The sequence below is a fragment of the Uloborus diversus genome, chromosome 2 (genome assembly GCF_026930045.1).
Source record: "Uloborus diversus isolate 005 chromosome 2, Udiv.v.3.1, whole genome shotgun sequence".
In the NCBI taxonomy this organism is placed as follows: Eukaryota; Metazoa; Arthropoda; class Arachnida; order Araneae; family Uloboridae; genus Uloborus; species Uloborus diversus.
This window is the reverse complement of record NC_072732.1, coordinates 192,850,549-192,877,376: the sequence shown is the minus strand read 5'-3', so window position 1 is coordinate 192,877,376 and position 26,828 is coordinate 192,850,549. Positions and strand designations below refer to the sequence as shown.

At 31.2% G+C, this 26,828-nt stretch overlaps 2 protein-coding genes across 2 annotated transcripts in view; both read left to right on the top strand.

The window, feature by feature from the left end:
* The window catches only part of LOC129216739 (uncharacterized), a 38,319-nt gene extending 36,023 nt beyond the window's left edge, over positions 1 to 2,296 (top strand). The window contains exons 9-10 of the mRNA XM_054850955.1: positions 1,865 to 1,972; positions 2,161 to 2,296. Coding sequence (XP_054706930.1) covers positions 1,865 to 1,972; positions 2,161 to 2,296 — 244 coding nt within the window. The remainder of the gene's footprint in view (positions 1 to 1,864; positions 1,973 to 2,160) is intronic.
* A 259-nt stretch (positions 2,297 to 2,555) lies between these two features.
* LOC129217594 (targeting protein for Xklp2-like) lies at positions 2,556 to 26,576 on the top strand. The gene is made up of 13 exons (XM_054851921.1): positions 2,556 to 2,641; positions 6,691 to 6,813; positions 6,936 to 7,055; positions 9,059 to 9,187; positions 9,575 to 9,647; positions 10,271 to 10,394; positions 13,346 to 13,457; positions 14,955 to 15,162; positions 15,545 to 15,646; positions 16,474 to 16,659; positions 17,556 to 17,684; positions 23,636 to 23,729; positions 26,034 to 26,576. The coding sequence occupies exons 1-13, from the start codon at positions 2,580 to 2,582 to the stop codon at positions 26,354 to 26,356; spliced, it is 1,785 nt and encodes a 594-aa protein (XP_054707896.1). The 5' UTR covers positions 2,556 to 2,579; the 3' UTR covers positions 26,357 to 26,576.
* The last annotated feature ends 252 nt before the right edge of the window (positions 26,577 to 26,828 follow it).

Here is a 26,828-nt window from a genome sequence, read left to right as displayed (position 1 = left end):
GGTTAGTCGCTAATTCATTTTTCAATTGTTCTTGATTAGTCGCTAATTCATTTTTCAATTGTTCTTGATTAGCCGCCAATTCGTTTTTCAATTGTACTTGATTTGCAGTCAATTCATTTTTTAATTGGTCTTGATTAGCCGCCATATCATTTTTTATTTGTTCTTGATTAGCCGCCATATCACCCTTCACAGAGTTGATTGCGTCAAGAAGTTGTTTTAATTGTTCATCCTTTGCGCTAGTAATCACCATAAAAATAAAGTTTAAATTCGAAAAGTCTTTATGAAAAAAATGTCCTAAGTCACACTTACTCCAAGAAAGTCCAGAAGAAGCCCCACGTTGGGCGCCAAATTGTAACGGATTCGGTGCGACTTCCACTTTCTTGAAATGAAGACACAGTTCTTGATAAAAACACAGGAAATTTATTTACACTGTGTACAGGAAAGATCTTCAACAAGTGCTAAATTATTCATCAGCAATTAAGCAATTCTCACACAACACCGTAAACTCAACGTTTACACACGTATTTACTTCCAAATACGAAAACAACACAGCGAAATGCCTCGCTATAAACAGAGCAAATACGCTCTCAGTTCGAAATCTCCAGCGAAAACTAACTCCTTTATCACGCAGGACGCTTTTATAAACATCGAAGGATTTTCCACAACATTCTTACCTCTTCTCGAAATGCGTAGACCGTTATCAAATTTTATCAATGAAAAGAAAAGAAAATAGGGGTTCGTATACTTTAGCCGAATGAACAGGGGTTGTATATTCATTACGGGAAACTATTTACAGGTTACGTTACTACAATAATTACTATTTACAGGATTTGTAACAATATTAAGCACATTTTCCTACATATTTATGTATGAGTGCAAATTCATAAAAAAATTTCTTCTGTTTAGAACATCATGCAATAATTTACTTATATGCAATGAGTAGCAATTTTTTAACTGAGAAAAAAATGTTTATATTTGAGACACTTTTACGGTTTTGGTGTAGTTTTTATTTTGACTCTAGTGCCCAGTTCATGAGCTGAAACTAATTTACCACCAGTCTATTTTAGGAAAATGCTGATTATTTTTTCCTAAAAGTTATCAGACTATTATATTTAGTTTATTGTAGTTTCAGAATGTATTATACTGAAAATAGAAATCAAAAATAGGAATTGTACTAGTTTTAAAATATAAAGTTTTCATCAATTTATTATTCTTCAATCTATGATTTAAAAAATAATTTTTGTTAGAACATCATGTAAAACTTTTATGCAGAAACCATTGAATAAATTAAGCTTTTTTTTGCTTTCAAATAAGTACATTTAATAGTGTTCCTTTGAGTTATAAATAGAACTGAAGTTAGTTTCTTATATAAGTTATAAAGTTAGCTCTTACATAAGGAACTTTTATGTAATAGTTATCGCCAATTTTTTTAAGTGAAATATTTTTGAAAGAATATTTCTGAAAAAATATTATTAAATAGGTATTGATCAAAAGCAATTTATATTTATATGAATGCAGTACTAATATTGCAGTAATACATTGATTAGACCCCTTTAGTTTTAGCATAATTTTGGAGTTTGACACTTTTTAGGGATGAAAAACCACCTCTCCTACCCAACCCTGAAAAAAGGTTATCAAAAGTAGTTCATCCGTTTATCAAAAATAGTTCATCCGTTAGGATCTACAGTGAAACAGACATGTACACACCCACATATCGACTTAGTTACTCCCTTCCTTTTTTGAGTCGAATCGAATGCTACTTGATCTTTCAATTTTAGATAATATATTTGTTTATTCGTTTCAATAGTTTTTTCTTTCCTGTCAGTTGCCCCTAGGCTCTATTATATTTTTCTTTCATTTACAGATCTGAAATTCATTCAGAACATGTTCAAGATGAAGAAGTGCCAAGTGATGTCCCTGATCAATGTGATAACACAGTTGACTCAGTTTCTAAATCAATTTCTTGTGAAGGGTATAATTTTTTTTGTTTTTAAAAGTGACATGCTATATAAACAAATGAACAATTTTTTGTGTACTGAGGGAATGCGCTAAATTTCTTTTCTTTTCTTTTTTTTTTTTTTGCATTAACCTGTTTTTCTTTACTAATATTTATTGGGAAGTTAAACTTCTCTACCTTACCAATGCACTTTTTTTTTTCAGGTCTGGAGCTGTTTCAGAACATACCAACGAGGAAAAAACATTAAACTATGTCTTTGGTCATAGTGATTGCACAGCTGATTTGGATGAGGAAGAAAGTTCTAATAAAGAAAGTGCCCTTTCAGCTCATATCGAGTAAGACAAGCATTAAGATTTAACACCCTTATATTCTCATTCCTGTTCTAGAAATATTATACAAAAATATGTATTGAACTACAGTGAAACCTGTGTAAGTTGACCATCTGCTGTGCACTACTTTAGTGGTCAACTTAAACAGGTGGTCAACTTACAGAGGTTGATTTATATGATAAGGGCTAATTCCGTGCCTGAAAAAAGCGGTCAGTTTTTTCAGGTCTGAAGTTTGTTCTGAACATAGTATAGTTGAAAAAGTGCAAAATGATGTCTCTGTTGAACTTAATGAAATGGTTGATTCAATTTCCAAAGCAAACATGTATGAACTAGAAGATATATTAGTTTGTGTCAAGTAAGATATGCTTTAAAACTTACTATTTTATTTTATGAATGTATTAGATTTCAACAAACCATTATGCATTTGCATAATTTATTTCTGTTTACTGTATTTCTCTCCTGGTCAGAAGTATTTAAGGGGTATCAGGGCTATGTAACCTGAAAATCCCATGTTTTGAAAAAAAAAAAAGTTATTATCCTTACTTTTCTGAACAGTTTGGTACTAAACTTTTAATGATCGTCAAAATATTTCCAAAGTTTTTAATAAATTTACAGGGGCTGTTTACATTGGGGACCATTATGAGTTCTAACTTTAGACAGGTTTTTTTCAAAATGTAAAATTTCTTATTATTTGCATCATATTTAAACAAATTATTGTTCTATTGCTCTGAAATTTTGTATACATATTTTGTAGGACCTATTCTAGGACTTATATCTGAATTTAAGTAAAACTAGTTGAAAAATATTTTTTTTAAGGACAGGTTTACATCAATTATAATTTTGATACAAATATCTATTTCTATAAAAAATATTTATTACTTTATAAACTGAAAAAAAATATACATACATAGTTAAAAAATATATATATATAGTATTGTAGATAAATCTTCCTGTGACACTTAGCTGTATTTAAACAAATTTGTGAAAACATAAGCCCTTTGTTTAAATCGGAATCGTGCACAGCATGGGTGCAAGACCTTCCGTCTCAGGACGGATTTCCGTCTTGACAAAATTTCCGAGACGGAGGTCGGGACGGAAAGAAATTCAATGACTTTCCTTTAGTTTTTAATGAAAAAAGAAAAATTGAGTGTTTGAAAAATATGCTTTAATATTACTGGACCGTTCCATAACCACGAATTTACATTGACATTCTTTCGGTTTTCCGCCATGTGCTTGTTTTGTTTGCAACGTGCTTTTGGAGGAGTGGCTTTTTGACTCGCGCCGTTTGACTTTTTTTTAGGTATAGCTTTGTTATACCCAACTCACTGCATTGCAGACCGAGGAATTGCTCGCTATTCTCCCTGATTTTTCGAGGCAATCGGCTCTAATTGAAAATTTAGCCTTTTCTCATGCTATTTTAAATCATTCTTTCGTTTTTTTCATTTCCTTTTTTTTTTTTTTTTGCAAACTTTACACGCATAAATGAAAATTATGTACGCTCTTAAAATGTCTTAAGAGTTGAATCTGCATCACCGAATGAGAGTGATTGACAAAAATAAATGAAATATTTTCGCCAAAGCAAAGGGCGTCCACATACCAGGTAAAACAGAAACTATCAAGGATTTTGAAGATTTTAATGAAAATGAGAATTTTGGAAATAATCGGGGGGGGGGGGGGGGGATTTCAAGCTGGTTGGAAACACCGATGGACAACCGTTCCTGCATTTTTGACAATGACTTGAGGAATGACTAAATTCTAATGTCATTGAATCAAACACTCGCTAGAATGGAAATATGGGATGGGGGGGGGAGAGAAAGGAAAGGGGAGAAAAATGACGGCAGCACGAGTTTGCGAAAAAACGCTGCTCTTGCAAAGTGGGTAATCTGTCCGCAAATTAACCCACGATACTGGGGTCTTAAAACGTTGATATCTTGAACAATCTGGGGGGGGGGGGTTACTCACGGGTTACAGTATAAAATATCGAAAAACTGAATTGAAAATATTTTTGATGCTAGGAGTGATTCGATATTTCTCCTCTGCAACCTCTTAAAAATTTAAAAGTCAAAAAGTTTTAGGCTGTCTCTAATGATGTAAAAGTGTGTTTTGAAAAAATCGATGACTGGAGTCTTAAAAACACTAACTTAGGCAATCTTTGGTGAATTTATGCGAGATGGTTTTGGTGTTCTAACATGAAAATGTTTTGTAGCTGACATATTAAAAACTATTTGAGGCTATACTGAAATGACTTAAGTTAAAGGGCATTTGCGACCCTCTCCCGAAAAGTGTTTGTAACTGAAGTCTTAAATCTTTTAGGCTGTCTTTGTCAATGTCAAGAGGGAGGGAGGGGGATCTCTTTAGGCGAAATTCCGAGACTGGAGTCTTAAAAGCGCAACTTTGGACCGTCTTGGGGTTCGGGGTTCTCCTTTCCCGAAAAATATTCCAAGCTAAAGTATTCAGAACTCAGCTTTAGGTAATCTTTGGAAGATTTAAGAAGAGGGAATGCGAAGGCTTTCTCTCAATACGTTTTAGAATTTAAATTCTTAAATCTTCGGTGATGAAAAGGGGAAACCGCAAATTTAAATAAAATTTAGTGACCTTAGAGGAAAGAGTTCGGGGGGAAGGGGTCTCTCTCCCCGAAGCATTGAAATTGAAGTCTTAAAACTTTGGGTTGTCTTTGGCGATGTGTGGAAGGGAGTTGCTCTCTCAATAGAAAAATAAATCTTAAACAAAAACTTACACTGCGTTTAGTAAACACAATGAGAGGGGGGGGGGTACTCCGCACCCCCAGCCGGAAATATTTTAGTTTCTGAAATTTTAAGAGCTTTGTTTTGGGCTATCTTTGGATGACTTAAGGGGGAAGGGTGTAGGAAGATTTTTTCAAAAAGTTTCCAAAATTAAAGTATTAAAATTTTTAGGCGATCATAAGTCATGTTTATAGGTAAGAGGGGAACTATTCCTACAAAACAATTTAGAAACTGAAACTTCAAAATTGAAATTTAGGAAATTTGTGGTGAGGAAGGGGTTCGGGAGTTCTCTTCCGAAAATTCTTTGATGCTGAAATATTTAAAGCGCCACTTCAGGCTATATTTGAGTGCCTTAAGAGGGATGTGATTCGGGAACCCTGCCTGGGGTTAGAATTCAGTTCCCCTATTTCTTTTTTTAATTAATGAATGTTGGAAAGGGTATCTTGTTTAAAAAATATATCTACTTCCCTGAAGCGATTTTTTATTGCTAATTTCACCACCTGCTATCTTATAAAAGAATTCTTTTTCAAATGAAGACTGTGGGGAATGGTGACAGTTCATTATCATTAGTCGGCCTTACCCTTCCCCCACCTTTCCTTCTTTTCTAGTTTATTGGCGCTACCTTGGGTAGGCTTTCGAATCAGAACTGATTTATGTTGCAAAAGTGAAAATCTTATGTCCTAAGCGATTTTATTGCTACAATAAAAATGTTTACGATCGGCAAAAAACTAATGGTGGGATGCTGCAAACGCTTTTACCCCTTACATTATCCAACATCGTCTAAAATTGCGTTTTTGAAACTTCAATTTCGAAATATTGCCAAAGGAGGGTTCCTGAACTCTATCCCTTAAGTAGTGCATTCAAAAAGCGTATAAACGTTGTGAAATTTAAATTACAATTTCGTTTTTAAATCTTCAATTTCGGGGAAATCCCATAGCGTCCCCTCCCCTTCCCCTCTTTCTTTAATATTTTTTGAAGGTTGCCCAATATTGTGATTTTGGGACTATCAGTTTCAAATAATTGATGTAAGAGTCCCTGAACCCCTCCTTTCTCTGATCTTTACCAAAATGGCCTACCACAGCGTTTTTTGGACTTAAATTTGAAAAAATTTCTGGGGGAGAGCCCCCAGACCCCCCCCCCCCCCACACCTTTTTTTTTTTTTTTTTTGTCGGATTTTAGATTTTTTGGAATTATGATGACAAAACACTTAAATATTACAATTTTAAAGGCTTAAAATTTAAATCAAACATTCTAAAACTGGCATTGTTAAAATCTGCAACATTTATGCATACAAATTTTTTCTTAAGCCCGCATGCGGGGGGGGGGGGGGGGGACTGAAAATATTTTCTGTCTTGAGCACATCACCAAACTTGCACCCATGGTGCACAGGGCAAAGTATTAACTTTTCGCAATTCGGAGGAAAATCATATTAGGTTTTGCATCATAGTCTTAATTATTTTGAATGAAAAATCAATTTGAAGGTACTACATTGCACAGCCATATGTGTATTTGTAGTCACAAAAAAATCAACTTGGCAAAATAGTTCCCTAATTAGATAAAAAAATTTGGAAATAGCTGTTTTCGCATGCTCATCAATGGCGGAAAAGTACTGAGACCCCTTAACGTAAGTGTTATTATTTATCTGTATATTAATTTTTAGACCTGATTCAAAAAACGTCAAAGATGAGGAAGTTTTAATTGATCTTGCTCCATCCGATAAGATGACCAACTGGAATTGCAATGGAAATTCTTGTGCAGCAGATGACATTTTATTTCATTTAAAGTAAGATATGTACTATGAGTTACCTTGTGTGTATTATTAAAATGCACAAAATTTTTGGGGCAAAATATATTGTCCTGAGCACTTTCAACTTATAAATTATTACTGTTTTCTTTCATTTGCAGATCTGAAGCTGATTCAGAATTTGTCGTAAATGAAAAAATGCAGAATGTTGTTTCGGACCTCATTGATGTATTTCCTAAACAAAGTTGCTCTGCTGAAGATGCTTTTGTAGTTCTTTCTGAGTAAGATACATACCTTTCTATTCTTTTTTTATTTTCCCTTGCGTCCAACATGCAAATTGTTTTTTTTTTTTTTTTTTTTTTTTCATTTTTGATGCTTACTACTCTTTGTTAAGAGAGAAATAAATGAATTTTCTTTTAATTTTTATGAAAATCATAAATTAAAATTGTCAAGCATAATTCTGTGTTCTGTTGAAAAGTTAAAATTTGAATCACTGGTTTTAATTTTGCTTTGATTATGCTGATGATTATTAAGGCTATAAGTAAAAAAGTTGTTTAATCGTAGTTTAAGTATAAATTGTTTGATTTGAATTGGTGAACCATTCATTCTTCTTTTTATGCACTGATGAAGGGGCTTGCATTTGATAACCCCGCAACAGCTATTACTGAGTTTTTAACTCCCTTTTAAATTATTTTATTTGTACTTTATACACATTGTGTCATTTTAACTATTCCACAGTACAAAGTTTTCAACTGTTTTTTTATAATTTTACAATATTAATACTATGCTTATCGTCAAGCTTTAAAATGCAATTAGAAAATGATTTTCCTTAAGTTTTTTATATGTCCTTTGATGTTTATTGTCACCATTTTTATTGTGTATTGTCACCATCCCCTAATTTTTGATGTATACCTTGTAAGAGACAAGAGTTTTGAACTGATTCCTATCCTCTTTAAGAGTCAAAAAGTCAAAGGCTGGGTATTATTTGTTTTATTTATTTTAAATCTGTGTATTAATAAATGTATAAACTCTTTGAATCAGTTCATATTGTGTTGGTTAGGAAATTTAGGTATTGCATCTAGTTAAATTCTGATCAAAATGTTCAGTACAGTCGTCCCTTGCTACTTCCTGCTTCAACTTTCGCGTCTTCACTACATCGCGGTTTTTTCTAGGTTTTTTTTTTTTTTTTTTCAAATATAGTAATTAGCCTTTTTTATGCGCTCGTGTAAACTTTTTTCTACAAAGGAATAACAAAGTATATGTCTTTTAAGTAAGGTCTGAGGGGCTAGTTGTACTAGTTGAGGGAGTGGATGTATAAAATCGCCGAAGAAAGCGTAGGAAATTGCTATCTCATTTTAACCGTTAAGCACTAACTGGAAAGTATAAATCACTGTATCATTACTAGGGGATAAATACATCTGTAAATGGTGTTCAACAATGTACTAGTTTTTAAGTTGTACACGTAAATGTAGAGGAAGAACGGGGGTACCTACGGTCACTAACGGGCAATTGATTCATCATCAAACAAGTTGAGGTTTTTTCATAGACTAGTAGCAGTGTGTAAGAACTGCATGTGTGTGTAGTTTATTTTGCAATAATTAACAATGTGATATCTATTACGTCTAACATACCTAATTTTATCATATTTTGTGCAATATATTGAGTAATATACAAATGTAATGGTGGCTAAGGGTGCTGTTTTATGTCTAGGGGGCTCTAACTATGATAAAAACCTAATTAAATTGTTGTAAGTAAGTTTTATGCACTCTAAGTAGAAAAATCAAAACAGAATCCTACTTTGCAGAAATTCAGTTATCGCGGTAAAGTCTGGAACGAATTAACCACGATAAATGAGGGTTGACTGTAGTAAGTTCAATTGTCATTAGTCGGCGAGTGAAGTGCGCAGGGGGTGGAGCCCCCTAGTCTTTTACAATTTTTTTTTTTTGTGATAGGAAAATATACATAAGTTCATTTCAATAATTCTCAGCATACTTTCAGCTTTTTTTTTTTTTGCTTATCAAGTGTTTCTACTATTCTCCTGGATTTAACTAGATAGTCATCAGAACTATTCCACCATGAAAGCCAGTTTGCTGTTATACCTTGGTTTTTACTTTAACCATTGATTTTTCAGTGTCATTTGTAAAATAAATACCCAAAAGAGCATTTTCTATAGTTTCTTTTTAGTTCATGCTTATTTTCAACTTATATATACCTCAATATACCATGATTGTTGTTTTATTTATTTATTATTATTTTTTTAACCTTTTTTTTCTTTCATTTATAGGTCTGTAACTAATTCAGATTTGAAATATACTAATGATGAAATAGTGCAAAAGGAGGACTTGAACAGATTTTGTATGCCGATTGATCCTAAAAATGCTGAAGCAATCGCTGTGATTGAAGCTGATGTAAAGTAAGAGATGCAATAAATTTAATTTACTGTGTGTTTAAAAGATTTACACAAGTTAGTGTAAAACTAGTACTACTTTTAACTTTACGGACAGTTTAATTATTTTTTCTGTATCTTACACCAGTTTATAAAGAATCTCCAAGTCAACCTTATTAAAACAAAAATATAAACTATTCATGCAGTTTCAATGTCGAAAAGAGTTAAATAATTGAAATAGGATTTCAGTAAAATCAGCATGTTTTGTTTTTCAAATTCATGCCTTTAAAAATGATCTAATCCTTTATGTAACATCACCAAAGTTTTCATTTGCAAGTTTAAATTCCAAAATTATTTTGCTTTGGTTAATGTTTATTCAGTGACATCCTCAAATGTGTAATATTTTTCGTACAGCTGCAAAGATTTGGAAAGTATGGAAAGGAATAATTCAACTGCTGAAAGCAATCAAGTATGTGATATATCAAAGGTAATACAAAACAGTTTAAATAACTATTATATGGTGTCATTTTTTCTAGTTTTTACCTACCTGTAATCATTTGACAAAAAATAATTATTTCTAGAAGTTTGCATGAAAAGATTTAAGGCATGAACATCATCAAAAAACTTTTTTTTATTCTTTTAACAAAATGGTGTAAAATTCTAAAAATTTATTCAACTGAAAAGTCTTTGGGAGATATTGAAAGATTTACCGTTTGTTTCTTAGCTGCAAAATATTTTTTTAGAAAAATGGTAATTTTCAATTATGATCTAATGTCCCCAAAAAGGGGGGGAGGGATAGCTGCTAATCTTTAATAAAATGTCAATGATAGAATGCAAGTTTTAATGTTTAATTTCACAAAGATATGGCATCTTTTCTTACTTTCTGATTCAGACTTAGCTCTTCAAATAATTTTTTGGTGACAGGTATGGCACAAAATTTTAGCAAAATTCAATTAAATCTTAGCATATTATTGTGAGAACTGTAATGCCTGCACTTTTTTAAGAAGGCATGTACTAATATTGGGGGATATCATTAGAACAGGATTCAACTGCAAAATTGTTCTGATTTTTTTCATGATATTACTTTAATGCCAAATATTTTAATTGCAGATTTCATCTGGATCCAAAGGAGCTATTTCAAAAAATAAACAGGACGTATATGTTCCATTAGCACAACAAGTGGCTGCATTTCAGCAAAAATGTCCCGAGCGATATCTTTCTTCACATGTAAGAAGTGAGTTCAAATTCAAACTGTTAAAAATGTTTTACCATGTTATTTGTATCTATGTTTGTATATATATGACATGCATTCATTTTTTTTTCTTTTTATCATGTAAAGTTAATTCAATTACATTAACCTTTTTCTTTTTATTGTATATTATAACTTTTTTTAAATGAGTATTCCCTCATTTGAAAGCACTACCTCATTTAGTTTGTTTCTGGACTAGAGCTAAAAAACTAAGTAAATTCAAAATTCAAAAGCTTTCTTGGATTTTTTCAGGTGTTTCTCACTTAAACTTTGTGTAAATAAGCACTTACTCTGTTAAAAATAGATGTAATTATTTACCTTAGAATTTAGTTTTCTCATTTTGATACAGTAGAAGACCATTATAACGCACACCTTGGGACCAGAGCTTTTGCATTATTATAGATCATTTCACAAATTTTGAAACTAATGTTCAGAATATGTCTATATATTAGCACTTCAGAATGAGTTTTATCTGCAATGAGTATTAAAGCACAATATTACAATTAGTTATTTACAAATAAATATGTTTCACAATCAAAAGAAAGTGCCTTATCCTGCACTTCTGCTAACTTCGTGGTTTGCATAACAGCTGCATTTGCAAGAGCCATCTGGTATTTTCTGTTTACTATGAGTACTAATTTTCATTTAAAAGCTTTGGATTAAAATGGAAAGATGAAAAACTGTTTCAAAATTTACTTTGCCTAATAATTTTTATGTTTGCAAAGCAAAACAGAGGTATATTTTAAACTTCAAAACCTATTGTTTACATCGGAAAAGTTGTGCAGTTTATAGAGAATAGGGAAGTTGCAACCAATTAAATGTTCATATTTCGGCTATTGGATATTGTTAATTGACCCTCAAAACTAAAAAATTCACCATCGTCAAATTTTAAAACACTGTGATTGATTTTTAATGAAATTTTAAAAATCCATGCGTAAAAGTGCGCTTTTCTGAAACGTCACGAGCTTACATCACAGGGCACTAAGGGCAGCCTTCCGCCGAAGATCCCTTGTTTTCGCTAGGGACATTTTGAGCGCGCTGATATTTTTATTTTTTAGAAATCCAACAGGGTGGCGACAGATCAGGGAAATCAGGGAAAAATCAGGGAACTTTATTAATCAGGGAAAAGTCAGGGAAATATCAGAGAATTTTGAAAAAATAACAAAAAATCAGGGAAAATTGATTTTATCAAGAAAAAAAATTTTTTTTTTGCTTTACAAAATTAAGTTCTCTAATTCCCTATGCATTTTCCGCCAATTATCTGTTCAAAAAAAAAAAGAAAAAAAAAAGAGTAAAAGTAATGAGGTGCAATTATACACTGCCGCATATTTGCGCATCTTTTTTCCTTAACGTCAAAATATTGAATCTTACTTATTAACCACAGAATGAACTTCCTAAGATTGCTTCTGTGTCTGTTAGGTTGTTTATTTTACCTAGCTCGAAATTTCCTTTCACGCTTTCAATGCTACCTAAAATAAACAACCCTACAGGCAAAGAGGAAGCCTTCATTAATGCCTTAGTTCCTTTGCCTTTATTCCATTGTCTTGAAGTAATTAGCATACTGTAATCGCAATTTCAAGAAGAAATCTTTGGTTTTTGAATTAATACTACAAAAGCTTAAAAGTTATTGCTTCGTGTTTTTAATTTAATTGCTAAAATTAAACTTTCAATCAATTTTTTTTTTTTTTTTTTTTTTTTTTTTTTTTTTTTTTTTTTTTTTTTTTTTTTGCCGTTATACTATTTGCAGTCACCATAGATCATAAAGGTTTTCTTTTCTTCAGTCTTAAATGATACTTTTATTTTATAACCTAGTTGTATTCTTCTTTTATATGTTTTGAAATTACCTAATTGCTTTTTTTCTTTTTTTTTTCTATCATTTCAAAGTTGTTTGTTACAAAAGCAATCTAAGATTTTTTTCGCTACATACATTTGAAATAGAGTTAACTTGTGTACTTAAGTAAATATCTTTCTTTTTTTTTTTATTGTTCAAATGCTGTATTCATTCATTAAAACCTATGTTCTTGATTAGAGAAAAGCTCCCTATGAATTGATGTCAAATGGTTTCATCTTTTTTGCATAAATATGTCAGTTAGTTACATAAGAATAATTACATTACTTCTATTCTTCTTAAAATTCTTATGCTAAGTGGTTTCTGGAAGTAAAGTGTTTTTTTTATTTTAATTTTCTATATTCTTTCCATATAGAAAAATTTAATATACTATTTTGTAGGTTTTTCCCCCCAAAAAATTTGACTTAATATGTTTTTTTTTAAACAATTTTATTAAAAAAGTAGCATCTTTTAAAAATATATCTTTAATTCAACAACTTAAAACGTTTAAAATACTGCATTTTATACAAACATACAATGGATTTCAAGTAGAGCAAAGAAAGAAAACCATTATCATTTTTAACGTAAATCAGGGAAATTTGGTGAACTTAATCAGGGAAATCATGGAAAAGTCAGGGAACTTTTTTTCATAGTTTCTGTCGCCACCCTGTCCAACAATCCTTTTGAACGCACTATGGAGGCCAGATTCGTTAAAGAACAATCTAAATAATCTTCCTCAAGTAACATCAATGACAATATTCGAATATTTCCGAGAGGATGAGTTCCAGAAACGCGAAGAGATAAGCCTTTTACGTTTCGTCTTCGAAATCGAATGCACATCCTTCGGTTTCTCCCCTATTGGAAGGGTGCATGACGTCACTTCCTATGCCATTTGACTTCACAAGCGCTTGAGCTTTAAAAAATAATTTTAAAAAAACTACTCATCGTATCGCAAAATTTTTTTCACCTGAAAAATCGCAAACTTTCGTATTGCGTTATATAGGTCGGCGTTATAATGGTCTTCTACTGTATTCTTTAGTCATTAATTATATTTATGTGTTTGTTTTATTACATTAAAAATATCTAACAATTATTTTTCATGGTTCAGATTTTCAGTCTACCAAGAATTGGGCTCCACCGAAGTACGTTCCTAAATCTCCAAAACTGCAAGCTGCGAAAAGACATCGGGAGATTAAAACCAGTGTTGAAGATGTCAAAAGGTTCGAATTTCTGTTTACTCTTTTTATTAAAAGGAAGTTGTAAATAATATGCTCAGTGCTTACCTAAAAGTGAATTTCTTTTTGGCACAAATTAACGAATCGACTGCAATAAACTATGAAGCAAAAATTTCTCACTTCGTGAAAATTTATGGAACATTTTACATCCTTTGTGCGAATAAATCTATATTTTGTGTTAAATCTTCACCAAATGAATTATGAAGATACTTTTGTACCTCGAGACTGTAGCAGTGGAGTTTCTCAAAAGTTCAGATTTCTAAACTGATAATTTTAATTTTTGAATCATCAAGTTGCTTAAGATTTCTCTTTTTCTTAATAAATTTCTGTATTACTTTGAATACTGTGCCGTGCAAAATATGTAAAAAAAACCGTGCCTTTTATTTCAAAGTCTGTGTGATAGTCAGACCTCCTGGAATAATTAATTCTAACATAACAAAATCAATGGCTCCAAAATCCCAATATTCTTCAATATGATTTGAAAACTACTAAGCTAAACCAATAGGAAAATAGAGAAACATTAATGAAGGTCCCTTTATCAGAAACAAAACTTTAGATCTTTGAATTTCGAAAAATTGGGGAAAATTATTAAGTTCTTGATTTAAATGAGAGCAAATTCTAAAATTCTAACCTTAAAAAGTTACAGAAAAAACTTGAAACTTATTTCCCAAAGTGCATTAATATTGATTGATTAAACAGCTCCTTGTATTCCCTAAACATGTATATGCAATGTAATGTTTAGATTTTTTTTGGTGGTCACATGTTTTCACATTTAGGTTCCACATAAAGTTAAATATTTGCTATCTATTATGCAGAAATTCTAGCAATTTTTTGAGTTTTTGACAGACATTTTGAGCGATGTTCAATGTGACTTTAAACATTGCTCAAAATTTGGTAAATTTTAAGCTATAAGTTCAAAGCCGACATATTATTAGTAATGTTTGTACTTTCTAAAGCCACACACATTTTTCTAAAATCATTGGAAGCTATTCATGGGAAAAAGAATTTGAAAAGCAAAAAAATATTGAGTTTTAAATTTAAAAAAATGTAACAATTTGGCATTCAAACAATAAAAAGTAAATTATTCATTGTGTCAACATTTTGTTCTAAAATTTTTGAGCTTTGTTTGATTTTGACGAAAGTGAACATAAGAGTTAATTTAAATTATTTTATACTATTTTGATATATGTAGTGGTTTTATTCTTGCGGAAAGCTGAAATCTAATCTTTAATAGTACTGTGATGCATTAATATTTTCAACTGTCTGAAGCTTTGTTGATATTGCACAAAATTTCTTGATGATGGTTGCAGATTCAGACTAAGCTATTGCTTGAAGTAAATTTAAATGTCGGGAATGTGCAAATAAAACCTTAACATCTTTCTATTTTTATTTTGTTACATAGCTTAATGTAAAGGTGATTTTTAAATTGAAGTAGATTCAGTTTTCATGATTTGGACTAAATTTTCCTGATTGATTTTACAGGTATGAATTTCATGCTCGACCTTTCAATCCGAAAATTTTTGAAAAGCCCATGACTTTGGAAATTGAAAAGCAGTCAACACAACCTAAAAGTTTTACTTTGAAAACCGCACAGAGAGCAGAAGCTCATGTAAAGAATGAGAACCTTGATGTGAAAAAAAGGGAATTTCATGCTCGTCCTGTTCCTAAAAGTTGTCATATGAAGCAAAATGTGAGCTTTTTTTTCATGTTACATAAATGCAAATTGAAAAGGCAATTTTTAGTAGAAAATTCTTTGTAAAAGCTAAAATGAAAATTCTTTGAAAGAACAGAGCATTTGGTTTAAGCTTGATTAACAAGCTTAAACCAAAACATGGAGATTCCTAAATTAAATTCAAGTAACAAGTTGATGCGTCAGTCTAATTTAGTTGCTTGATCATGAGATTTTTAATTTATAATTTGTTTCAAACTATTTTTCGACATTGTTTTAGTTTATTATGATATAGTGAAACATAATTGCTAGAATAATTTTTGTTAAAAAAAAACTTCTGCATGCTTTTACCGTTCGTATAGTGATTTTAAAGTAACCTAACATGGTTTGTTTGCTCTTCCAGGAACCTGAAAAGGTGAAAATTCATACCACTAAGCCTAAATCACCAAATTTTGCACTGAAAAATAGAGAAGAGAAGTGGAGTCAACGAACTAACAAAACAAATGTACTAATATTTCTTTTATGCCATTCTAATTTTATTACAAAGCAGAGTTTGCCAATTTTTATCATGACATATACATCACGATATATATATCCAATATTTATTTTGAAAATATGGTATTTTGATATTTATTTTTCAAGCATGGTATTTTCAATATAAAAAGTTTATTAATCATAAAAATGCTTTTTATTTACTATTAAAAGTAACCAAAAAGTTATGTACTCTATTTTGTAAAGTATTAATGCATCATTAATATAACAAAGTAATATAATCTTCCTTTTTTACTTGCATTTTATATTCATAAAATTATTAGTAATGCAACAATTTTAATTCATATCAAAAGTGACTAAATAAATATTAAACATTGCTCAGGAAAAAAAAGAAAATGTCTTATGACTGTGCACAAACTAATGCGTATTATTTATTTCTGAATCATGTAACTGTAAAAGTAGCTAAAAGAAGAAAAATGAGTTAAACAGCTATTGCCAAACTAACTCCATTAAAATTGATAGAAATGTAAAATGAAATATTAGATATAAATAATGAAAGAAACCTTAATTTTCAGTCTACATATTGTGATTATAATATAAGAAAATAAAGAGTGATTTGAGAATGCATTTACTATTTTGAAGACTTGAGTTTGTGCTAATTGAAAATATCGATATATATCAAAAGGTCGGGTTTTTTGACATTTTCGAAAATATCATGATATTTTCGAACCCTGTTACAAAGTGTATCTATAAATTCCACTCATAAAAATTCCTGTTAATGTGACATAACTACCAGTTTTTCTGCTCTTCCACTTTTCATGTGTGTAAAATATTTTTCAGGATGACACTAAGCAGTCCAACCAGAAAGTTTGCTCTAAGCAGCCAAAGCCGGCAGACTTTTCTGAGAGTGTTCTAAAACACGAAAAAAAACCTATTGAAGTAGTGCCCTTCAGCTTTGAAGAAAGGGAGAAAGCAAGAATGGCATTGAAACAACAAAGGAGTCAGGATCTGGGGAAAGAAAATCTTGTATGATATTTTTAAGTATCTATATCTGTGCTTTAATTTTGTTGTATTACATTTTAATTGTTCATTGAAATTAATTAAATAATTAAAATATTCAGGAGAATAGACAATGATATAACTTTGAAATTTTAAGCAATTTTGATAATGAACTATGAAACTGATGGTGTAAGACATTTGATAGAGAACATTTCCTATCTGTCTGTCTTTATCTGTACCTATATATTTATGCATAAAAATCTGTATGTAAGTGTGTGTGTGTTCCTTACACAAATTCAGTTTATGATGGATCTTTGCCAAGTTTGACACAGAGGTCGTTTGATGCTCAGAAATTCATATGGGGGGTAAGGGGGTCTAATACAAATCCACAGTTCAAATGGCATCTGTGTCAAATTTGGCAGAAGTTTTTTGATGCTCAGGAATTCACATGGATGTTTTTTTCCCTCTTCAGTGAGTTTTTGCCAGAAAATCTGAGAAATAGAATGTTTATGCCTATTAATAACAATGACTGAATTTTGAAATGTTAAAAAAATCCAAAGAGGTTTAAACTTAAATTTTGAGTTATACGATTGCTCTTTTCTGCATGTTGATGAAATTTTATTTATTTTTTTCTTTTATTTAAGCGTGGTTTTGAACTGGTTGCACAACTTTTATTTTCGAGGAGAATGTGCAATGCCTGCAGCACACCTAGTAGGTCATATAAATAGAAAATATAAAATCTAAACATTAATTTGTGTATTTGAAACATAACTATTGTGCCTTATTAAATTTCTTTTAAATTTTAGTTTCTTTTGTTTATGAAAACTGGTACATTTTCATTGTTACTACTGAAAGATAAGATAATAACGAATATAAGATCTGAAAACTTTAGTGCATGTTTTTATGATGAATTTTTTGTATAGAAACCTGGTTTTAAAGCAAGAGAGATGCCAAGCTTTAAGCCACCAGCTTTGCCGAGTATTCAAAGGAAGCCAGCAACTCAACCAGAGCCCTTCACATTTTTATCAGAATCCAGAATTTCTAGTCAGAAGGTAAAGATCGTTTTATTGCCATAATTATGCTCTGTTTTAATGTAATGATGTCATGAATAATATTTTCAAAGAAATGCTTATTGCTTGTAAAACCATGTTGTACAAGAAGGAGATTGCTATGTTCAACTCATAGTTCTATAAGAATATCATTTCCTTCCCCCCCCCCCCCAACATTAAGTTGACGTAATACATTTGCTTGAGACAATGTAGCACAAAGTAGTGATTGTGTACGAAACTTCTACCACAGTTTACAACTGATGTCCTATAAATATTTGCTACATGGAAGTTTTGTTGCATAATTTCAGATCAAAACTGTCCTAGTTTTTCCAAAATTACTAATTTTGTAAAATTCTGTCCTATCCTAGTTTTTAACATTTGTTTTGACTTTTAGAGTTTTCAATCCTTAGCTTTGAAATTTCATATAACATTTAGTGATTTAATTATACTGTCTGCGTTGCTTGATCGAATATTGTTGGTTCCAAGAAATGTAATTCAATTAAGTGGGTAAATTTTCTTTACTATTCTAAAATGACAACATTTGCCTTAAAACGTAATAATAATAATAAAGCTATATAAGTTAATTAATGTTATCAGCAAAAATGTTTTGAAATAAGCTAAGTTAACAACAAAATAGTTTAATATTTAGTATATACAGTCAAACCCCGCTATAACGAACCCTCAACGGACCGACTTGAGAGATCGCTATAACCGGGGGTTCGCTACATCCGATTTTCCAAAAAATAGTCAAAATTCGGTAATATTTTACAATAATAATCATCATAATTGCACAATGACTTAATTAGTAGTTAGGGTAATAAAATTAAGTTTTAGAAATAACTAGTAACTATATTTTACTCAATAATAAGCAAATTAAAATTTAACTTTTTTTTATTTATCAGTAGCATGGAAGAAAGACGTTATTTTCGGTTGAAAACTTTTGGATTTTATATACATATCATTTTTTTTCTCAACTACTGCAAAAGAATCCACAATATGTTTGTCAATGTTTTCAGTCGGAAAAAAATTGTTCAAAATATTTACAGCTGCTTTTGCAGCAGAAATGGACCCAAGATTTTTTGTTTGATTTATAAACTAGAGAGAGTTTCTTCACGTTCTTAAAGCACATGGGTTTATTCGATTTTCCAATAACCATCAACTTTCGTTTTTCAGAGCCAGTCATGTTAGCACAAATAAGTGGTTATCCATGTGTTGGAGTGTTTTCCGCCGACACATTTTTCACCTTTTAACTTCAATGTTTGATTTGGAGTCAGCTTATAAAATAAGCCCGCTTCGTCGGCGTTAAAAATATCCTTTTCGTCGTAATCTCGAATGATGTCCGGCCACACATTTTGCATCCAATCCTTCACATCAGAAGAGCACACACTTGCAGCTTCACCCACAACTTTTCCGCTCGTTATGTTGTGCCGTTTCTTGAATCTATCCAACCACCCGTTAGAACAGACAAACCCTTTTTCATTAAAATGTTCGGCAAATTCATTTGCCTTTGCCTGCAGAATGGCTCCCGTTATCGGTACATTTCTGTTCCTCTGCAGAGTGAACCACTTAAATAACGCTTCGTCTACATTTTCCCTTACTGCTTTTCGCATTTTTATACAGCCATATGTTTGTTTCATAGGCAGAAACAATTGCATCACGGTTCTTCCAAATAGTGGCTACAGTAGATTTTGAGAGCTAAAATTTTTTGCAAACTGAGAATTGGGTTTCGCCACTTTCTAATTTGCGAATTAATTACACATTTTCTTCAACAGAAAATGCTTTGCCTTTATTTCCGCTGGCCATGATGATTTCTACCTAGTTCACACAATTATACGCAGTGGAAATTATTAAACTAAAAATCAGAGCAAACGCTCGAGTAACCAATAATCTCGTCCTCTGACTAAAACCAGTTGAGAAAATTGAGGGAGCTTGAAAACCGGCTCGCCCCCCCCCCCCCCCCCCCCCCCGAAGCAGCAGCTGCTCTTGCAAGGAACAATAAAGGAGGAATGTGGTTTGGACTAGAGATTTCCTAGAAAAAGGGTTGAGAATTGTAGAAGATGGAGTTTGCTGAGAGAACAATTGCTAATGAATTTCATTGGGGCATGTGCGAAGAAGAACTTGGAAAAATCAGACATTTTAGGATCGTTACAGCCGATTTTTTCGTGTTTCTGGATCGTTATAAGCATATGGAATTGTATTAATGACATAGGGCTTCAGTTCGGACCAACTAAAAGGTTCGCTACAACCGGGAGATCGCTATATCCCGGGTTCGCTATAGAGGGGTTCGACTGTATATTACAAATACATATGAAAATTATTGTAAATAACATACAACTTGAGTTATGAAATCTTTCTTTTGCACCTTTTTTCAGTACATTATTTTTTGAAAAATTCCATATCAGTGGGTTGCTTGCTCAAGGTCTTTTGGGATTATATTTCTGACTCTCCTCCCCCTCTTGTCTGCTGTGTTTTAGATTTAATGTTTATCAATATATTATCATCTAAAATGTGTATATTTCTTTGGGTTATTTAGTTCAATTATCAACTGTGCTATCTTTCTTTTTTTTTATAATAGCAAAGATGAAAGAAACTATAGAAAAGTGGAAGCGTTTTGATGGAATATGAATGTTGTTTTTCTTGCCTATTGTGGGCAAAAAATTACTTTATATTTTTACATCAATCATTGTTCTTTCTTAATTTATTCCAAAAAATTTTCCGCAAAAATATTTACAAATGATGATCAGTATTATTCCGATTATCCGGGGAAATTATTTGATAGAGCGGGGATCTTTAACATTGCGTCTATGGGGAAATATTGGGTTCCGGAAGGTTTAATTCGTATAAACCGTGTATTTTTTTATCCGTTACCCGATTAAGCCAGACTGACAGTATATAAATATCTTACTTTTCTTTAAACAGCATAGATTTGTTTTTTACTCAGCCTGCTCAGCAACTTAAAGAATAAATTTTTGTTCAAAAAATATTTTGTCTTTGCATGAAAAGATAGCTCAAAGTTTTCAATCGAAAATATTCTTCCATTCACTGGCATAATTTAAAATTTGTTATGGTTTTTTATCATATAATTGTGGGAATTCTGAACAATGTTATTAGGGGTGAAGTTGTAGGAAATCAATGTTATAGAGAAGGAGCTGTAAGCTTACCCAAAATGTCTTTTTCCTAATAGCATGTATTTAAAGCATCGGGCATTTTCAAAAGTGACAATTTTCTTTTTTCAATAACTTGACTCCAAAAAAATATTGTGGTTTGACTGTAATATGCTGCAACTGTAATATATACCACTAAACAAACTTCATCTGTTTGAATAGATTAAACTAGTGTCCAGGAGAATATCATACGTTATTATTAAAACTACTTCAATATTAGGTCAATTCCACAAAAAGTAGACATTTCGTTTTTTATTTATTTTTTAATCCTGTTAATCATAAGACATACATTATTCCTTTCAAAAAAAAAAACGATGGAGATCAATATTTTACAAAAGTTTTTCCGAAAGATGCTGAAAGTTCTGAGCGTCAATATTTCATCTTGCAGCTTATTTTTATTTATTTTTTTTAAAGAATTTTTTTGCACTTTTTTAAATTCCAGACTATTGTTTTCTTCTACTACCTTTGATGTTATAAAATTATGAATCAATAACTGAATTTAACTATTGAAACTTTTTGTTCACTAACACAATAAATTTTCATTATTCAGTACTAAAGTAAAGTTTGTTGAATGTTTCCATGTTGTCCATTTTTTATGTTAAGCATCCAAACTTTTTAAAGCTAAAATGATTATCACCCAATGAAACAGCTTTAGGTTGGCTTGAATATTCCAATCTTTCACTTTTTTGACTAATTCCATATTCCAAAACTATCCTTCTCTTGTCGGAACACATCAAATAGCAAAAAGCTTTTGATATTATTTTTTTATTTTTTTTTTGTGAAGTGTCAAGCGAAGACAATGATGTAAGCTTTGACTTTTTTTTGATTGACGACAGGGCCGAGTTTGAATTATCTCAATTTCAGCTTAAAAACTTCTTGTTGCTGTTGTAATAACTTAAAACTCTTGCCGTTATTAAATTGTATGTTCAAAGGGATATTAAATGGTAAACCTTCTCAACATGAGCGTAATGTTCATGTAATGGAAATTCTGATTTACAAGTAGTTTAGTTTGAGCTGTTAATACAAGTTACAGTAGAACCTCTATTATCTGAGCTAATTGGGACTACTATTGCCTCGGATGTGGGAAATCTCAGTTAATAGAAACTTTGCATAAAAACCTGTCAGGATCTCTGATGTTTAAAAAGTATTAATTAAAATGCAATACAATACTCAGGGACCGTGCTAAGCATTCGCCAATGCGCCAAATGCGATAAAATCGTAAATTCAGCAAAAAAATTCGAATTTGGTGAATTTATTGTTGAACAAAATTCTCTAAAATATACACAGAAGAAAAAAAAATCTCCCTTCAGATGTCAATCTAGATAAAAATTAGGTCCGTTCACAAAATTCGGACCCCTAAAAACGGACCCTTCACGAAATTCCGATCCCTAAAAAGGAACCTTTCATCACAAAACTCTCAGACTAGCAATCACTGAAAGTTGTTTTATCCTCAGACCACTCCGAGCAGAATGAGGTGCGCGCACGCGCGTTAGCATCGGATCGGAGCGTTACCGTCCATCGGATTGGTGGAAGGATGACGTTTGCCTCTCGCCTCTTCGCGCCAGTGTCCTTGCACCTCTCGCTGATTGGATATCGAGTGCGCAGCATGGCTACCGAGTAGATATTGTTGGCGGATGCCTTGTTGAAAGGTTCTGAAACATTGGAGTAAGATAGGAATGCAATCTTTACTTTATTAAAAGCTTTTATTTCTACTCTCAACTATTTTTAAGAATGATAAATATCACTTTAAGTTGTTTTTAGTCATTTTTCCTTTGAAAAATTACTTATGACTTGTGGGAAAACTACTTAATTTGCATTTTTTTTTCTCACAAAATTCCTAAAAACGGACAAAAATTCCTGGATATACCCCTGTCCTTATCCTCAAAAATTGTCAAAAATTAAGTTATACTTCACTCTGATTAAATATTTCTGTAGACAAAAATACATTAAAATGAGTAAAAGTTAATCTTTGACTAAGACTTTTGAAATTTGGCTAATTTACTGGCAAACATTTCGAAATCCTTAGCGCGATCCCTGAATATTTTTAAAAGATAAAAATGACCATGTAAAAAGCAATGTTTTACAGTTAAAAAACAAAAATAGAATATAACTTGCCGTACGTTTTTAAAAAATATTTATTAATTTTTTTACAATGCCAAGTTAAATATGTGAAGATGTATTTAAAGAAACAAACTTCTAGAAAATATTCTTATTTTCAAATTCAAAACTCTTTATTTAATATTAAATTAAGTCTTTTTTTAAAAATAGACTTTGTTATCAGCTTGGTTAATCGAGGTTCTACTGTACTTGTATTGATAAATTATTTGAATGTAATTTTTGCCAATTTGTTACTTTAAATGTTAAATGTATGTTACTATCACTTAATACTAAGATACTTTTCCATTGATTTAAATTGATAATAAAGTTTCTTAATATGAGGTGCATGCCTCACTTGGGGGTATTTTGATTTTTTTTTCAGGGGCAATCCCAGAATGACTTTGAATTACTTTAACTTTCAGTAATTTCCTTTTATGCATGATCAGCCACTTTTTTCTTCTTCCTTTAAAGTCATATGCTATTTAAACCAAGTTAACTGTATTTTAAGTTGAAAAGCATTCATGTTTTGAAGTAATACAAATTATATATCAACACAAGGCAACAACATATTAGATATATGACACAGTCAATAAGTGGTTGGGGAACACTGTCCTATGCCAAATATTATTTTTACTTTGCTTTCATATTGAAGTTAATGCATTCTGTTTATTTATTTATTTTTTTTAACTTTAGGGTGATACTACTATATCTGATAAGACTAGTTTCAAACCTCACCCAGACAATGTTTTGAAAACATTTAATTCTAAAAAAGTGCTATCTATTACTGGTAAGTAATCACTCTATTTCATTTTTTTAATTGGAATTATCAGTAATACTGGTATATTTTGTAGTAATTCGAATGCTTCTTTGTTACTCCAAGTTAACCAGAAAATAGGACCATACTGAGGCATCTGATTATTAAGGGCAAAAGTTTTGGCGGATTTCAATTTACAGATAATTAACAATTTGGCAGATTATTTTACTTTTTTTATGGCTTTATTTATTTGGCAGATTTTTTTTTTCTCTCTCCAATTTCCTTTAACTTTAAGTTTGTTTAATGTTTCGCTTTGTATAAAACATAAACATTAGGGGCATTCCAAGGTATTTGTGACATTTATGTAGAGTCCGTAACGTGACCTTTTTTGCCATAACTTTTTAATTTACTGTTTGATTAGCATATTATTTTATTTTGATCTTTTCCTACCAACACACCAGCTCAAATTAAAATGATTTGCAAATCAAACGGTAAATTAAAAAGTTATGGCAAAAAAAGGTCACGTTACGGACTCTACATAATGTCAAAAATACCGTGGAATGCCCCATTAACTATTTAACTTCAGCAATATCGATATTATCGATGGTTGATAAGTAGATAATCCCTTTGTTTTGCCTAGTTTGGGGAAATTTTTTTAAAAACGTGCCAAGTGTACCCTGTTTTGCTAATCCCCCCCACTTGATGCATTTATTTGACAGATTATTTTTGATTTTAATGTAACTTTTAGTCTTGTTTGATAACTGTCTTTGTCTGCAAAGTCAACCTTAAATTTTTAAAATCTTTATATTGATGACATTTGACAAGCAAATTTTTTTTTTTTTTTTTTTTTTTTTTTTTTTTTTTTTTTTTTTTTTTTTTTTACTATGCAAAAATTAATGCAAATGCACCAAGTGTTCCAAGTTATAATTCCTCCACTTGATATGTTTATTTGGTGGATTATACATACTTTTCATTTCATTGGATCTATTAATCTTGTTTATCATATTGTTTTGTTTTTAAACCAAACATTTAATTCTAAATTTCAGGAACATTTAATAAGCAAGTATGCACTATTGTTTTGATTAGTTTGGCGAAAAACTTTGAAAATATGTCAAGTGTTGAAAATCTTTTGTTCTGGAGGGAGGAGCGGGGTATTACTCTTAGATGGATGGATATCCCAGTAATTTATGGGGGGGGGGGACAGTCTGTGAGGAATTTGTATTAATATTTTAGTTTCATGCAATTTATTTAAATTTAATATTTTTTTGGTTAATTTAAAACTCTACTTTATTAAGATGAAGATGTTTCAAAACAATCCAGGGGAGGGTCTTTTCTACAAATTACATTGCAAGAAAAAAGTTTTTTTTTTTAAGTGTAGAGGTAGAAAACTGCATTTATCACCTCTGCTGATTACCTTTTGCTGTTGAATAGTTATGATGCCTCCATCTTGGATTACCCGCCTCAGTGACTACATTTCAACCGTTGATGCCCATAGGGGTCTTTCATCTTCTCTGTCCTTTCCTCCAAGAAATTAACCTTATATTGTAACCAAGTTGCTTAAGTAACTCCTTTACTAATTGCTCGGTTGTTAATTTATTGTTTTTCAAAGGTTGTCTAAGCAAGAGAAAAAACTGAATTATAACTAGGGTTGGGGAAAACTTAGCAGGGCAGCATTGTGAAGGCTATGCAGATCTTAATCATGGTATTAACGACATTACCAGGTTAGGTTTGTCCAAACTGTAAAATCAACCTATTGTTGCCATTTACAAATAATATATAAAGAAATAAGTATCTCACAGATGAACTAGGTAAGATTTCTTGCTATTGAACAGTAGAAGACATATCTGGCGACAATTTAACTCCTCTCTTGTCAGATTTTGGCCACTATGAATTATTTCACCAGTGGTATAGAAATAGCAGCCATGTTGACCTATTGAAAAATGTAAATACAGTAAAATCCCTCTAATGCGAACACTAAAGGGACAAAATTTTTTGTCCTCAATAGAGAAGGTGTCTGCAGGACAGGGGTTGGATAATATTATTTGCATTGGGACTGGGGAATTAAAAATTGTCCGCATAAGAGGGGTGTCTGCCTTTCAGAGATGTCCGTTAAGAGGGGTTTTACCGTATATAAATTTGAAGGAGATTAACTGAATAAATTTCTTCAGTTATTGTAGCAAGAGGTTGAGTATTAGAGATTTTGTTGAAGTTGAATGATGACTAATTTGATTTTATTAAAAAATCTTTACTAAACGGTTTTTGTTTTAAAATCTTGTGATTGAATAACTTCTGCAAAACTGGCTTGTTCAAACTCTTTATCTCTCTCTCTTGAAACAGAAGTCAAGGAGTTTCAACTCCACACCGAGAAGAGGGCAAAAGAATGGAAACAGCTAGAAGAGATAAGAAAAACCGAAGAAATGGAAAAACAGCAAGCTTTAGAGGCTTATAAAGTAGCAAAGGAAAGTCAAGAACAGCGTGAGATTATGAAAATGAGACAGAATGCAGTTCATAAAGCAAATCCTATTAGAGCTTATAAAAATGTTGAAATAAAACCTTGCAATTTGGTGACTCAACCATTCACTCCAAAGTTTGAAACTGATAAACGACTTCAGTTGAGGCACGACAAGACGGGGCTTGATAAGACTGAAATTGATTTTTAGTGTACTCTATTGGTTTTCCATTATTCATAGTGTATTATATATAACTTTTATATTGTATATATTGGTTTTGATAGAATGCTTGGTGATATACAAGATTGTGATTTTATTGAATGTTTGGCTTCCAAAGTATCAAATGTTTTAATGTAATTCATTTTAAACAAAAATTGTAACCTCCTTTTTTTCATTCATGAAATTTACTATTTATATTTTTAAAGAATCTATCTTTCAAATATTTGTTGCTTTAATGTATAAATAAATCATTAATCCTAATGTTTAAATTAATTTAAAAGAAAAGTTTAGCTTCTAAGATATTTTTTAATTAAAATACAGACTTGGTGAAAGTCAAATATTAAATATTTGTTGTTTTTCTTAATCTGGATTTAAAGTGCATAAAAAAAAGTTTTAGTAATCAAGGTAGATATAATACTAATAGTTTACTAGTGACTGCATTTTCTATTGTTTAACAATAAAT

Coding starts and splice junctions, on each gene's coding strand:
- LOC129217594 (XM_054851921.1), top strand. CDS start 2,580: ATGGTTGATTCAATTTCCAAAGCAAACATGTATGAACTAGAAGATATA. Junction 13,458..14,954: donor AGTGTTGAAGATGTCAAAAG/GTTCGAATTTCT, acceptor TTGATTTTACAG/GTATGAATTTCATGCTCGAC. Junction 17,685..23,635: donor CCAGAATTTCTAGTCAGAAG/GTAAAGATCGTT, acceptor TTTTAACTTTAG/GGTGATACTACTATATCTGA.